A 12,920-nucleotide genomic window follows, 5' to 3' on the forward strand; every position below is an offset into this window, starting at 1 on the left:
CTGTGTCTCTCATGAATAAATAAATAAAATCTTTAAAACAATTACTAAAAAAAATTTTTTTAAACCATAAAGGATGTTACTGGGACAATCAGGGATATTTGAATACAGATTGTACAATAGATTCTGTTATTTCATATTAAATCTGGGGGATGATAATGATAATATGGTCATAATGGTCATATAAGAAACTATTCTTAGAAGACACTTGCTAAAATATTTAGGAATGATGTCATGTAGTCTGCCACGTTCTTTAAAATGGATCAGCATGGTATATGGGTGTCCATTGTAGTATTCTTGCAACTTTTCTGTGGGTTTAAATTATGTTAAAATAAAAACTTGGAAGAAGTATTACATGTAATAATGCAACATTGGCAGGTACTTGGCAGATTATTATGATAGTGTTTAATTTAAATGAATAGTATTTTCTATTTAAATGTAATAACCAGGTCTTAACTCTGTAGGTCCAGCCCCAGTCTTGAAGGGATTTCAAAGCATGTTTTATGGACATGGTTAATGTAACTGGGAATAGTTAGCCTAGGTTTGACAGCTGTCAAATACTTGTGGAACAATCAGATAAAAGAGTGATAAGTGTGTACAAATGACTCTAGAGTTAGACTCCTCATTTTGGAAGCCGCTAGCCCCATGTGGCTGTTGAGCACTTGAAATATAGCTGGTTGGAATTGAGATGTGCTGGTTGGGATTGAGATTAAAGACATACCAGTTAAATATGATTCATTGTGGTAAATGCATACTAAGTTCAAAAAATTAGTGTAAAAAATATAAAATATTTTACTACATGCTTATTACATGTTGAAATGATAATATTTTGGATATATTCAGTTAAATAATGTTATATTAATTAAAATTAGTTTCACTTGATTCTTTTAGCTTTTTAAATATTCTGGTAGCCATATTAAAAATGTACTATGTGGCTCTTATTTTATTTTGATTGCATATCACTGTCCTTGAAAGCTGAAGTTGGTAGCTTTTAGGCAGAGTTAAACTTCTCAACTTTTCTTGAAAAGGAACTTTATGATAGTGAATGATCATCTGAAAATGGAATGGAATGCCTTGGGAATTTGTATGTTTTCTGCTATTAAAAAGTATTCAAGGGGGCACCTCAGTGGCTCAGTCAGTTAAACATCCAGCTCTTGATTTTGGCTCAGGTCATGGTCTCAGGGTTATGAGATCAAGCCCTGTGTCAGGGTCCTCAGTGGGGTGTGGAACCTGCTGGAGATTCTTTCTCGCCCTCTCCCAGTGCTCCACCTTTCCCCACACTCTAAAAAAAAAGCGTTTAGGTACTTGAAGGGAATATTTTAGAGTGTTTTCAAGAGTAAGTTAAGAGGCTTAGATTTGATAAATCCTGAGGTTAATATGACGTATCCTACCTTCATCATCACTGTGATTCTAGTATGTTACACCTTCATTGAAAATTTCTGATTTAATAAGACATTTAAAAAGAACTAATGATGAAGGGCAATAAATAAAAATATTTATATAATAAATAAAAACTATGATAGATTGTCCATGCTTTAAGAATATCAAAGAGGGAAAAATTACTTTCATCTGAGAGTAAAGACAGGAAATTTTGAACAGTGCTCTAAAGAAGAACAGGATTTGAATAAGCAAAATATGGTCTCAAGAACAACATTCCGGGGTAGAATAAACAGATAAACAAAGGAAATGTGACAAGGAGGCACAGGAAGGACCAATTTAGGAGACAGAGAATCTTAACAGTTTAACTAGAGTGGAGGCAGTATTGAAGGATTTATAATCTATTATAAATTCAGGGGTTTTTATCTTCTCAGAAAAGGAAAAGATGTGTTCAAGGGTGCATGCAAGGATATATACAAAAGATGCATACATTCAAGAACTTATAAAATCTATTTAGGGTGTCTACTTGATTGTTTTTTTCCTGCAAAGTATCACTTGGGAAAGACACATTAACCTGAAGTAGCCATAAGCAGTGTCAGTCCTGGATAATTACAGAGGTGATCAGATGAGTCTATAAAATAGAAGCCAAAAAAATTTTTATATAGATTTAGTAATTATCCCTGAAAGAATGGTTTTATAATTGCAAGGGTTGGACTTCACTGAATAAGGCTTTTAAAGATCATTTTAAAAAACAGGGCACAAGTTGTGTTGTGGAGATCGTGAATATACATGTAATGGACCAATGGCTGATGGACAGAGTGAATGGCAGTGTTCAGGGTTATGAAAATTAGGACTTATAAATGAGGCAGTTTTCCAGTGATTCCCATAAAATGTGGATCAGAAATGTGTTACATTTCATTTAACTTTGGAGTGAAGCTAGGATGCTCTGGAAAACCATTGTAAATGATTCTCAGGGTTTGGTCACGATGTAACATTGATGTGGGAGAGTAGGATAAAATTGTTTTATAAAAAAATTATTTTATAAATCAAAAGTGGGAGGAAAATAATATTCCTAAGCTATGTTTGCATATGTTTTTACTATATATATTTTTGCTAAATAACTATATATTGTAAGTAGTTATATGACAATTTACAAATCTAGAATGTGTATTTGAGGGGGCCAAAAATGTGGGATTTTTGTTATGTTTTTCATCTTCTGATTGGGAAAATGTGAAATCTGCAGTTACCTTGTATTCATCATATCTGGTGACTAATAATTATGATATCATATATTAATTCTTAGTGGAGGAAATGTACAGAGTGTTTCACATTTATTAACTCCTGCATTCCTCATAAGAACTTTATTTTGCAGTTTAGAAAACTCAGACTTAGTTAGCTAGTAAGTGGCAGAACCAAAATTTGAATGAGGTCTGATTCCAAAGTCTACATTTTTTTTAACTCTTGCTATGCTGCCTAAGTTTTGAAAATAAATCTTTTTATTGACCTCATGCCAACAAGTAACAATGACCATTGTCTTGATTAAATGTATTGGTTATGACAACTCAAAGTATAGTTAGTGTCAACATATTTTACCTATTTATTTTTGTCAACAGTTTTTGCCTGTGTATATGCATATCCGGGTTCTAGTTGCTGCATACCTATTTCAGACAGGGTACGGGCATTTCTCATACTTTTGGATCAAAGGAGACTTTGGAATTCATAGAGTCTGTCAGGTAGGAATGTATTCAGTTTTCTTTTTCATTTTGGTGCAGAAATATAAATATGGTCATTATAAGGACTCAGATAATTTGAATTTATGAAATTACACTCTAAAGTTGTGTTATCTCTGTGTTCTGTGGTTAATAATTTGAGATAAATAATTTATTACTGAGGGAAGAGAAAATGTAATTTAGATGAGTGTCTAATAAAAGCACTAGTACACAAGGGACAACATTGCTAATTCACTTCAGTTTTGTAGAAATGTACAGTTACCTAGGATTATTGTAATATGTTTTCTTTAAGAAGAAGATTAATACTTATTAAGTTTCTACCTTGTGCTGGGCACTTTTTGATTATTAGTATGTTTATCCCTCATTACAATCCACAGTTGTGATCTTCATGTTTACAGAAAGAACACTGAGGCTTAGAGAGGTTAAATAATTTGCCTGTGGTCACATAGTAAGTGGTACAGCTCTGATATCAATCTGCTCAAATTCTGTGTTCTGTGAATGACATCACACTGTCTGAAATGACGGTTTCAGGGGTCCCAAAGACACTTTTTAATTTGAGTAATATTATTTTGTATCTATGACAACTCTCAATTTAATCCTAACTGGGGTAAATCAACATCAAACAGATGAAATGGACACCCTTTGGTTGAAGTAATCTAATCTCTGCTTATAAACTGTAGCCGTAGGAAGGAGGCTTATGATTCTTTCCCCACATTTAACAAGATGGCACTTGTAGCCAGAGGACAGCTCAGGCTGGTGGTTTGCTTGGATTTAGTTAATATAATGATGCATAAATATTTTATATTCAACTCTTTACAGTGATTGTAGAACAAATGTAATTTTAAGGATTAGTAAGATATACTTGTACATTTATTACTTTTGTCTTAAATAAATGTTTATGCTGTATCAGAGAAAATCTATCTTTGTTCTTCATGCATACCTGGAATGAAAACCATTTTCTTCTCCTTTTTAATAGGTCTTATTTCGTCTCAATTTCCTGGTAGTGGTGTTATGTATAGTAATGGATCGACCTTATCAATTCTATTACTTTGTCCCCTTGGTCACTGTATGGTTCATGGTCATATATGTTACTCTGGCACTATGGCCACAAATAATCCAAAAAAAAGCAAACGGTAAATATGCTCTCTTAAATATAAATATATCCTTTGAATGCACTAAATTTCTTTTTAGTTGTTAAAGGCTTTTATTGAGACATAGGCAGTTAAATTTATGTGTAGTGTTTGTTGACATTTAAAACTTTGTTCTTAAACTCTGCTTTGAAAATGTTATAGCTAATTCAACTAATACAACAGGGCAGATGAACAGTTTGCATGTATATTGTATGTGCGTTTTCTTTTTTTTAATTCCCCCCCCCAAAAAAAAATGGCCACAGTTTTCAAACTGTCTTATACAGAGCAGGAGGATGAGTACTAGAAGAGAGAAGAGCAAGCCAAATAGGGTTCCAGGACTCTACATCCTTCTTCAGTCTTTGATAGCTCTGCTTTATTTGATTTTTTACATTATTAAGAATTTGGGGCAAGCATTCATTTGCAAAAAGGCTTTTGGTGTTAGCCCAGCATAAGAGCACTAATATAATTTATCTTCTAGATAATCCTTTACACAGTTAGTGTCACCCTGTTGTACACAAAGGATACCCAAGTTCCCGGAGGGTCATCACCTTCAAACTCCACACAGCCAATTACTGATAATGTTCAGAGTGAGGCCGCACTCATTTATCTTAATACTTTTTTCCCCTCAAGATCATATCATTGAAATAGAAGTTTCCCTCTTTTGGAAAAAATCAAAGTTGTTATTTTTAATAATTTTTAACTTAACTCTTTTAACCAAATACTGTATATCAGAAATATTTTCCACTGGCCTCCATAATAATGTCAAATAACTTTTTCAGGAAAGAGTTGAATTCCAACCTTTAATCAAGTCCATGAATGTCTTTGAACAGCCTCTGTAGCTTAATCCCTTGACACCAACCTCACGTATTAATCAAATGAAATAAATATATATGTAAACTATGAACACATAACTTAAAATATGCCTATGGTAAAATACATCTTAAGGTTAAACCCTGATCCATTAGAGAGTTCTCAAGCTCTCCCCTTGGAACTTGAATGTTTAAGCAGTATTACCAAGGTATATTCAACATGAGTGTTAGAATTATATGATAAGTTTTGTTCCAAATTTTGTACTAACTTTGAATAATAAACAGGTGTAGTTGAATCCAGGAGGTTTTTTTTTTTTTTTTTTTTTTCAGGAGGTATTTTCAGATATATTTACAGTGGATAAACAGGAGATACGGAGGGTTTCAGGTGTAGGTTGTGGCCTCTTTCCTAGCAAGGATGCTCTATCTTTTCCTTTGCCCTTCTTATAATTTATATCACTTACATATATCTTATGTATCCTGTGTGCAGCCCTCAATTATTCTAAGAACTGTGCAGGGTATTGATATGTTATGTAGAGACTATTAATATGTTTTCTAATGTAAATTTATACTTTTTAGTAAATTAAATATTTTCTCTCTTAGGAAATTGTTTCTGGCATTTTGGCTTACTGTTGAAACTAGCCTTCTTGCTGTTATGTATATGTTTTTTGGCATATTCTCAGGTTTGTACAGTCTTTTCAGTTTATATTTTGTTCTATTTTATTTTAAAGTTCAAGTCTATTAAAGTATGTGAGAAGAGTCAGAGCTTTTTTTTAGCTTCATTTTTTAATGACTGTAATAAAAGTGTCACTCTGTAGTTGACTACTCAGTGTAGTTCTTTTGAGACCTATCTACTTTTGTTACCATTGTTTTTGTTGTAAGAGCAATTTGAAGCTCTTCCTCTGGCAATTGTTCAAAATCCATTTTACTTGACTTTGATCAATCAGACGTTTATTGAATGCCTCTTATAAGACACTGCTCTAAGTGGAGATCAAAATTCTCTTGACAGAATTTGCAACTTGGTTTGTGCATTATTCATTGCATCAAAAGTGTTACTTGATTTTTCCATAACTGCATAGAGTAAAATTTTGGCAGTTAGTAAAACCAACTTAGGAGCAAATGGGTTTGCATATATGTAAGTATGTTGAATTTAATAAATTTTTTGGATATTTTCTTATTTCTACTGTTTTATCCCCCATTATGATGGTTGAGATCTTCTCAGCTACTTTAGCAAGGTGACAAACTGCTATCTGCTGGTCCGTCATCAGGTAGACATATTGTTTGGGCAGCATGATATTTATAACAAAATATTTTAATTTGAATGCCTATAGTTGTGACATATTCTGCAGTTTGCTCCCATCTCTAGTGTTCCCCATCTTGGACTTAATCTGTGTCAGGTGCAAATGCCATATAAACATTGTGTGTGTGTGAGTGTGTGCGTGTATGTGTGTGTGTATACGTGCATGTGTGATCCTATAAAGCTGGTTTTTGTTTGTTTGTTTTGTAGACTTTCATACTTATTTTCATACTTAGAAGTAAAGCATTTTTATTTCTGCCTAACCTCCAGGGTTTTTTACAGGAGATTTATAAAATAATAAGGAAATGATAGCAAATGTATAAAGAAATAGCCAGGTAACTGGAACAGCTATTTGACATTTACTTATTAAAATTCCAAACACTCTGCAGTACATATGAGGGAGAGAAGGGAAGGTGAACCACAGGTTCAATAAAAAGACTAAGAAGGTTTCCCCAGTTTTGGATCAGTGCACTTGGGGGAAAAAAAAAGTATGTGGCCCAGAGTAGCCCAGTGTCTTGTACAAAATGAATGCTCACTGGGATCCCTGGGTGGCGCAGCGGTTTAGCGCCTGTCTTTGGCCCAGGGCGCGATCCTGGAGACCCGGGATCAAATCCCACATCGGGCTCCCGGTGCATGGAGCCTGCTTCTCCCTCTGCCTGTGTCTCTGCCTCTCTCTCTCTCTCTCTCTCTCTATCATAAATAAAAAAAAAACAAAAAAACAAAAAAAAAAAAAACAAAACAAAATGAATGCTCACTAAATATTTTGCCCAAATTAAATATTTGTTAAGAAACAGATTTTTGTTTGTTAAGAAACAAATTTTTAATCAGAAATAATATTTAAATGATAAATGCATCACATATATATGATCTCTTAAGACCATGTAACTCTTATAGATACTATATATTTCTGTTTCATATCGGTATTGTATTTATATTTTTGTATTTCATATCACTATATATATGATCTGTAAGTACTTTATATTGCAACCCTTGGTAAGAATCATCCTGTTTTCTGAGGAATACATTTTGACCTCTATTTAATAAACTATAAATATTTAAAATTCTTAAATGGTTAAATGGAGAATATTGCATTTTATTAAGATAATAAGGTTTCAGCATTACCTAAAATACAATGTTATTTTCTTTCTTTCTTTTCTTTTCTTTTTTTTTTTGGTTTTTAATAGCCTTTTCAAAATTGTTATGTTACATTTTTTTTGCTGTGGCATTAGGTCTAATAATGGAGCTTTCCTTAATAGAGTTTGTTGCCGTTCTTTAGTCTGGAAATTGAAGTTTTTGTTCTCTACTTTGAAAGACTTCATTAATGTGCAGGAATGCACCCAAGACTTCTGCCCCTTCATTCCCAGATTTTCCAGGCTTGTCAGATTAATAAGAGGGTACCATTCACTAACTTGACCACAGTAAAATTGTAAACTTTGTTTCAAAGGCTAGTAATGGCATTTGGGTATGGTTGATTGAGTAAGGTGACTAATTCAGAGGATTCTTTTAACTCAAATGGTTAATTAGAGATTATTGAGGACATTTAGAGAAAGAAAAACTGTATTTTAACCTTAACTATCATTCTTTAGAATATTGATATCCTATTGGCTGAGGTCTTTTGTATTTTGGTATTTTGATTAGTAAATATTAGCTGTTTTGTGTACTAGATTAAAAACCTTAAATGGAAGAATTTTCCAGTTACTAGCTTACTTTTTTTTTTTTATTTTGCAATCTCTGTAACCTTTCATGTGCAGTAAAATAAGTTACCAGAAAGTTTTAAAAGTCATATATGTTAGCCTTTATTAAAATAAATTTCTTTTCAAATGAAAAAGAATTTTTAAATTGTGAATGACTCTTATATAATCATAACTTTAGAAAACTATAATTTATAATAGAATTAGAAAACAAGTATTGACTTGTACCATCTTAATTTGTGTTCTGGATTCCTTTTCTCAGGGTGCATTTGAGAAGATCTTTTCTCTTTGGCCATTGTCCAAGTGTTTTGAACTGAAAGGGAATGTATATGAATGGTGGTTCAGATGGAGGTTAGACCGTTACGTATGTATTTACCTTGTGATCCTTTGCCATTTCAAAATATACTTTTAAAAATTATTTGGAAAATTATTTAGTTTTGGAATAAGGAAGCATGTTGACTTGATAAATTAAAGCAGCCCTACTCCTCCTGTTTTTTTTTTATAGCAGAGAAAGGGTATGCATGGATATTTATATCAGCAGGAAAACTCTCTAAAAATGCTGTCTATAAAAAGGCCTTTGTTTGAGTCCTAATTTTGACTTATAAATGATCCCTCATAGGGGTGCCTGGCTGGCTTAGTTGGTAGAGCGTGCAGCTCTTGATCCCTGGGTCATGAATTCAAGCCCCACATTGGGTGTAAAGATTAGTTAAATAAACTTAAAAAAATGATCCCTCGTGTATATGCTTCAGCCATACAATACAATATTTATTGAGCCACCAGGCTTCTAAGCCTTACAATCTAGTATAAATCCCAAGACTACTGCTTATAATTAGGTGCTAAGTTATGCAGTGTGGATTTTGTGGTAGAAGCGTGCAGAGAAGAGATACCAGTGTCATGGGTCAGTCCATAAATTAATCTTAAAGGAAAGTTAAGATTCAACTGGCCAAGAAAATATAAAACATCTAGCACAGCATTTGGAGAATAATGGACAATGATTAAATAATAATTACATCTCTTCTCTCCACTTTTCCTTCCATATTACACTCATCCTTTGTTTCATTCAACAAATCTTTTCTTTTTTTTTTTTTTTTAACAAATCTTTTCTTAATGCCTATTCTATGCCATTTCTGGTTTTCAATACCTATGTACTTTCCAGTGTACTACATGGCATTTCAAAACCACATATGACTAAAAAGCTTTGCTAAAATCTTGATATCAAATAACTTTAAATTCTCAACTTTGTCATTAGAGCAGTGTACTATGATATGATAGTTCATGTTAAGTCCTTGTTTAAAAAAGAGAAGCTTTGAGGTGACACCTAGGTGGTTCAGTCAGTTAAGTGTCTAACCCTTGGCTTCCAGTTCAAGTGGTGGTCTCAGGGTAAGAGGAGGGCTCAGCAGGGAGTCTGCTTGGAGATTCTCTCCCTCTGCCAACCCACCTCTCCCACTGCCATGTGCATACTCAGGCATGTGTGCTCGCTCACTCTCTCTTCTTCCCTCTCTCTAAAAAATAAATCTTAAAAAAAATAGGTAGCAGCTTTATGTGCTTTCTGGTCCACTGTATTTTTTTTCCTTTGCATTCTTGTGTGTATATGCTTCTTTTTAAAAGCATGATCTTGGTGCTGTTAGTGTTAATTTATTTGATTGAAAGTATCAATATAAAATGTGTTTTATTTTGGTTTAGTATTTAAGTTTTATATGTTTCCATAATAGTTCTATTAATTATTTTTGTTATTCTTTTTTAATTACAGTATAGTTGACATAGTGTTATATTAGTTTTAGGTGTACAATATAATGATTCAGCAACTTCATACATTACTCAGTGCTCATCATGATATGTGTACTCTTAATCCTAATCCCCTGTTCCACCCATCCTCCAACTCACCTCCCCTCTGATAATCATCAGTTTGTTCTCTGTAGTTAAGAGTCTGTTTTGATTTATCTCCTTTTCTTTGTTTGTTTATTTTGTTTCTTAAATTATACATATGAGTGAAATCATATGGTATTTGTCTTTTCGGATTGACTTATTTCACTTAGTATCGTACCCTCTAGATCCACCCATGTTGTTGCAAATTCATTCTTTGTATGGCTCAGTAATATTCCATTGTGTATATATACTGCTTCTTTTTCCATTCATCAGTCAGTAGACACTTGGGCTGTTTCCATAATTTGGCTAGTGTAGATAATGTTGCTGTAAACATTGGGGTGCATGTATCTTTTTGCATTAGTGTTTTTCATTCTCTGGGTAAATATCAGTAGTGGAATTACTGGAGAAAAGTTCTACTTTTAATTTTTTGAGGAACCTCTATACTGTTTTCCACTGTGGTTGTCCCAGTTTGCATTCCCACCAACAATACAAAAGGGTTCCTTTTTTCTCAATGACACTTATTTTTTTGTGTTTTCATCATTATTTTAAAATTATCTTTATTTCTTTGCTTGCTGCTGAGACTGCTCAAAATGAACCAGCTTATCTCATATTGTTGCAAGAGCGGTTTGCTGTCCTATTGCAGATTGTTTCTAACAATCATTGACTTTATGTCATTTCTTGAAGTTTAAGTCCTTCATAGAAACTTCCAACCTTTAAGCTTTTAACCTACTTACTTTAGTACTTATTGTCCTCCTTTACCAAATATTTATGCTATTTATTGAAAAGTTGCTATTTAAAACAAATTTTCTCTTCTTATTTTTCAGGTAGTCTTTCATGGAATGTTGTTTGCTTTCATCTATCTGGCTTTACAGAAGCGTCAAGTACTTTCTGAAGGAAAGGGTGAACCTCTTTTTTCAAACAAAATTTCAAATTTTTTATTGTTTATTTCAGTAGTTTCTTTCTTGGTAAGTTTCAAAATGTAATCTTGTAATTTTTCAAAGTCCTAAATGTATAGAAAATTAACTTTAGGCAATAGGAATTTAGTCAATTGTTTTTAATAAATAAAATCTTTACTTCAAAATTCTTTTTCTCTGTATTTTTCTAATTGAACATAGATGCTAAGGCAATATATAAGTTTAATAAGAAGAATAATTGAGAACTCAGTGAAATAGAAATTTTCAAAGTTGTAATAGGGAAAAAATGTAACATAAGGTATTTAACAGAAAGAGCCATCACTGCCTCATGATCACTGTTTCCAGAAAAGCACAGACCTATGCTCTTCTCTCTCTGCTTTCTTTTATTTGAGCAGTTGAACAAACCATAGCAAGTGAAGACCAAATGAGTGAGCAGTTTTTACTGAAGCTTTTTAAATAGCATAATGGAATATAATGTTATAAACAAAAAAACATGTAAAGATCCTGAGAAAGCTGCCTTATTTAGGCATAACTGTTTTCATGAACTGATCCATGTGTTTTTTGTTTTAGACCTATTCCATCTGGGCTAGCAGTTGTAAAAACAAAGCAGAGTGCAATGAACTCCACCCATCTGTATCTGTGGTACAGGTAATTATCTTGATTTAGGAAAAAAAATTTTCTTAATTCTCATTAAGAATACAGTCTTTACAGGCAGTATGATTTGAGATCAAACTATAAAATATAGGTATATTACTTAATCTTCCTAAGCCCTACCATCCTTTATTGTACAGGGACTTTAAAATCTCTTTTAAAGGATTGTTATACTAAATGTATAGAAATGATTGGTATTGGTCACTTAGTGGGCACTTAGAAAATGTCAGTTCTCCTCATATTTGCTTTGTTTTCATTTACTCATATTTATTTACTTAATCATTATTAATGTGTTAAGTACTATGCTATAAGTACACATACATGTGTAAGAAGTTCCATGTTAAGATGCATACAGCTCCTGCTCTCATGGAATGAACAGTCTGATAGATATATGGACCAGTAAACATTCATTCATTTAACATTTTTTATTCATTTAACAAATACTTGATACCTACTATGCACTAGATATGCTGGGAAGATACAGAGGTAACCAAATCAGACTTGGTTCCTACCCTTCCAGAGCCTTCATTCTTTTATTACAGATAGTAATCATATAATCACCATGTAATTAGAAATAGTAGTACATGGTGCTACAAGAGAATATAATGAGGGGATATGACCTAGTTGGAATTGACGCAAGGCGTGGTCAGGGACAGAAATTATTTCCCTGAGAAAATTAAGTTGAGAATGGAGGGATGCAGGCAGACAGCAAGAACTCAGACCCTGTAGGGGAAGGGAGCATACTTACATTCAGAGAATTTGAGGAAGGCTGTTCGAGCTACATCTCAGAGAGCTAGGGTTGAGAGAACTATGTGGTAGTGACCAGGAAGTGGGCAGAGGCAAGGAGTATCTCAAATCAGATTGATGGTTTGCAGAGATACCTCTGACTGCAGGTGGTGACAGGACATTTGACAGTGTGCTGCTAGTTCAGCACGGGTGCTTTGGTAATATGTGGGACTTCTTCCTGACCCATCTTGGTATCAGAGCAGGATTCTTGGAGATAGCAGTGTCTAAGCTGACACCCAAAAAATGAGTAGTGCGGCCAACAGAAGCAGGGATACTTTCTAGAGGAGCTTCTCTTAGGTCTTATGTTCTCTTCAGTGCCGGAACTGTTTTGTTCCTCTTAAACGTCTATATAGTTAGCAGAACCCAGCGTGTGACAGACTCTTGAAATACAATTGATAATGAAATTTTAAACATTATACTGATGTAGCATTTTTATGTCTTCTGTAGACAGTAGCAGTGCTTCCCAATAACTTTTTGCGTTTCATATCTGATATCACTTCTGTTACTGATGATGGAAGGGAGGTGTTACCATTCACTGTGCACCAGTACGGAACAATATAAAGAGAGCTAAGTGGATAGACATAGAATAATACCACACGAGCACTCCTGAGCCTATCATCTTCCTTGCCGGTCGCCACCCTTCACACACTCCTATTCCCTTAGTACTTTTTCAGT

At 33.5% G+C, this 12,920-nt stretch overlaps 1 protein-coding gene across 5 annotated transcripts in view; it reads left to right on the top strand.

Moving 5' to 3' along the window:
- The window catches only part of CASD1 (CAS1 domain containing 1), a 48,981-nt gene that overhangs the window by 30,739 nt on the left and 5,322 nt on the right, over positions 1-12,920 (top strand). For all 5 annotated transcript variants that reach the window (XR_005369379.1, XM_038556838.1, XM_038556837.1 and 2 more), the window contains exons 11-16: positions 2,988-3,107; positions 4,081-4,237; positions 5,644-5,723; positions 8,291-8,392; positions 10,719-10,859; positions 11,379-11,456. Coding sequence is in view for 4 of the 5 variants with exons in the window: in XM_038556838.1 (XP_038412766.1) it covers positions 2,988-3,107; positions 4,081-4,237; positions 5,644-5,723; positions 8,291-8,392; positions 10,719-10,859; positions 11,379-11,456 (678 nt within the window). In the remaining variant the exon portion in view is untranslated. The remainder of the gene's footprint in view (positions 1-2,987; positions 3,108-4,080; positions 4,238-5,643; positions 5,724-8,290; positions 8,393-10,718; positions 10,860-11,378; positions 11,457-12,920) is intronic.

Source organism: Canis lupus, chromosome 14 (genome assembly GCF_011100685.1).
Source record: "Canis lupus familiaris isolate Mischka breed German Shepherd chromosome 14, alternate assembly UU_Cfam_GSD_1.0, whole genome shotgun sequence".
In the NCBI taxonomy this organism is placed as follows: Eukaryota; Metazoa; Chordata; class Mammalia; order Carnivora; family Canidae; genus Canis; species Canis lupus.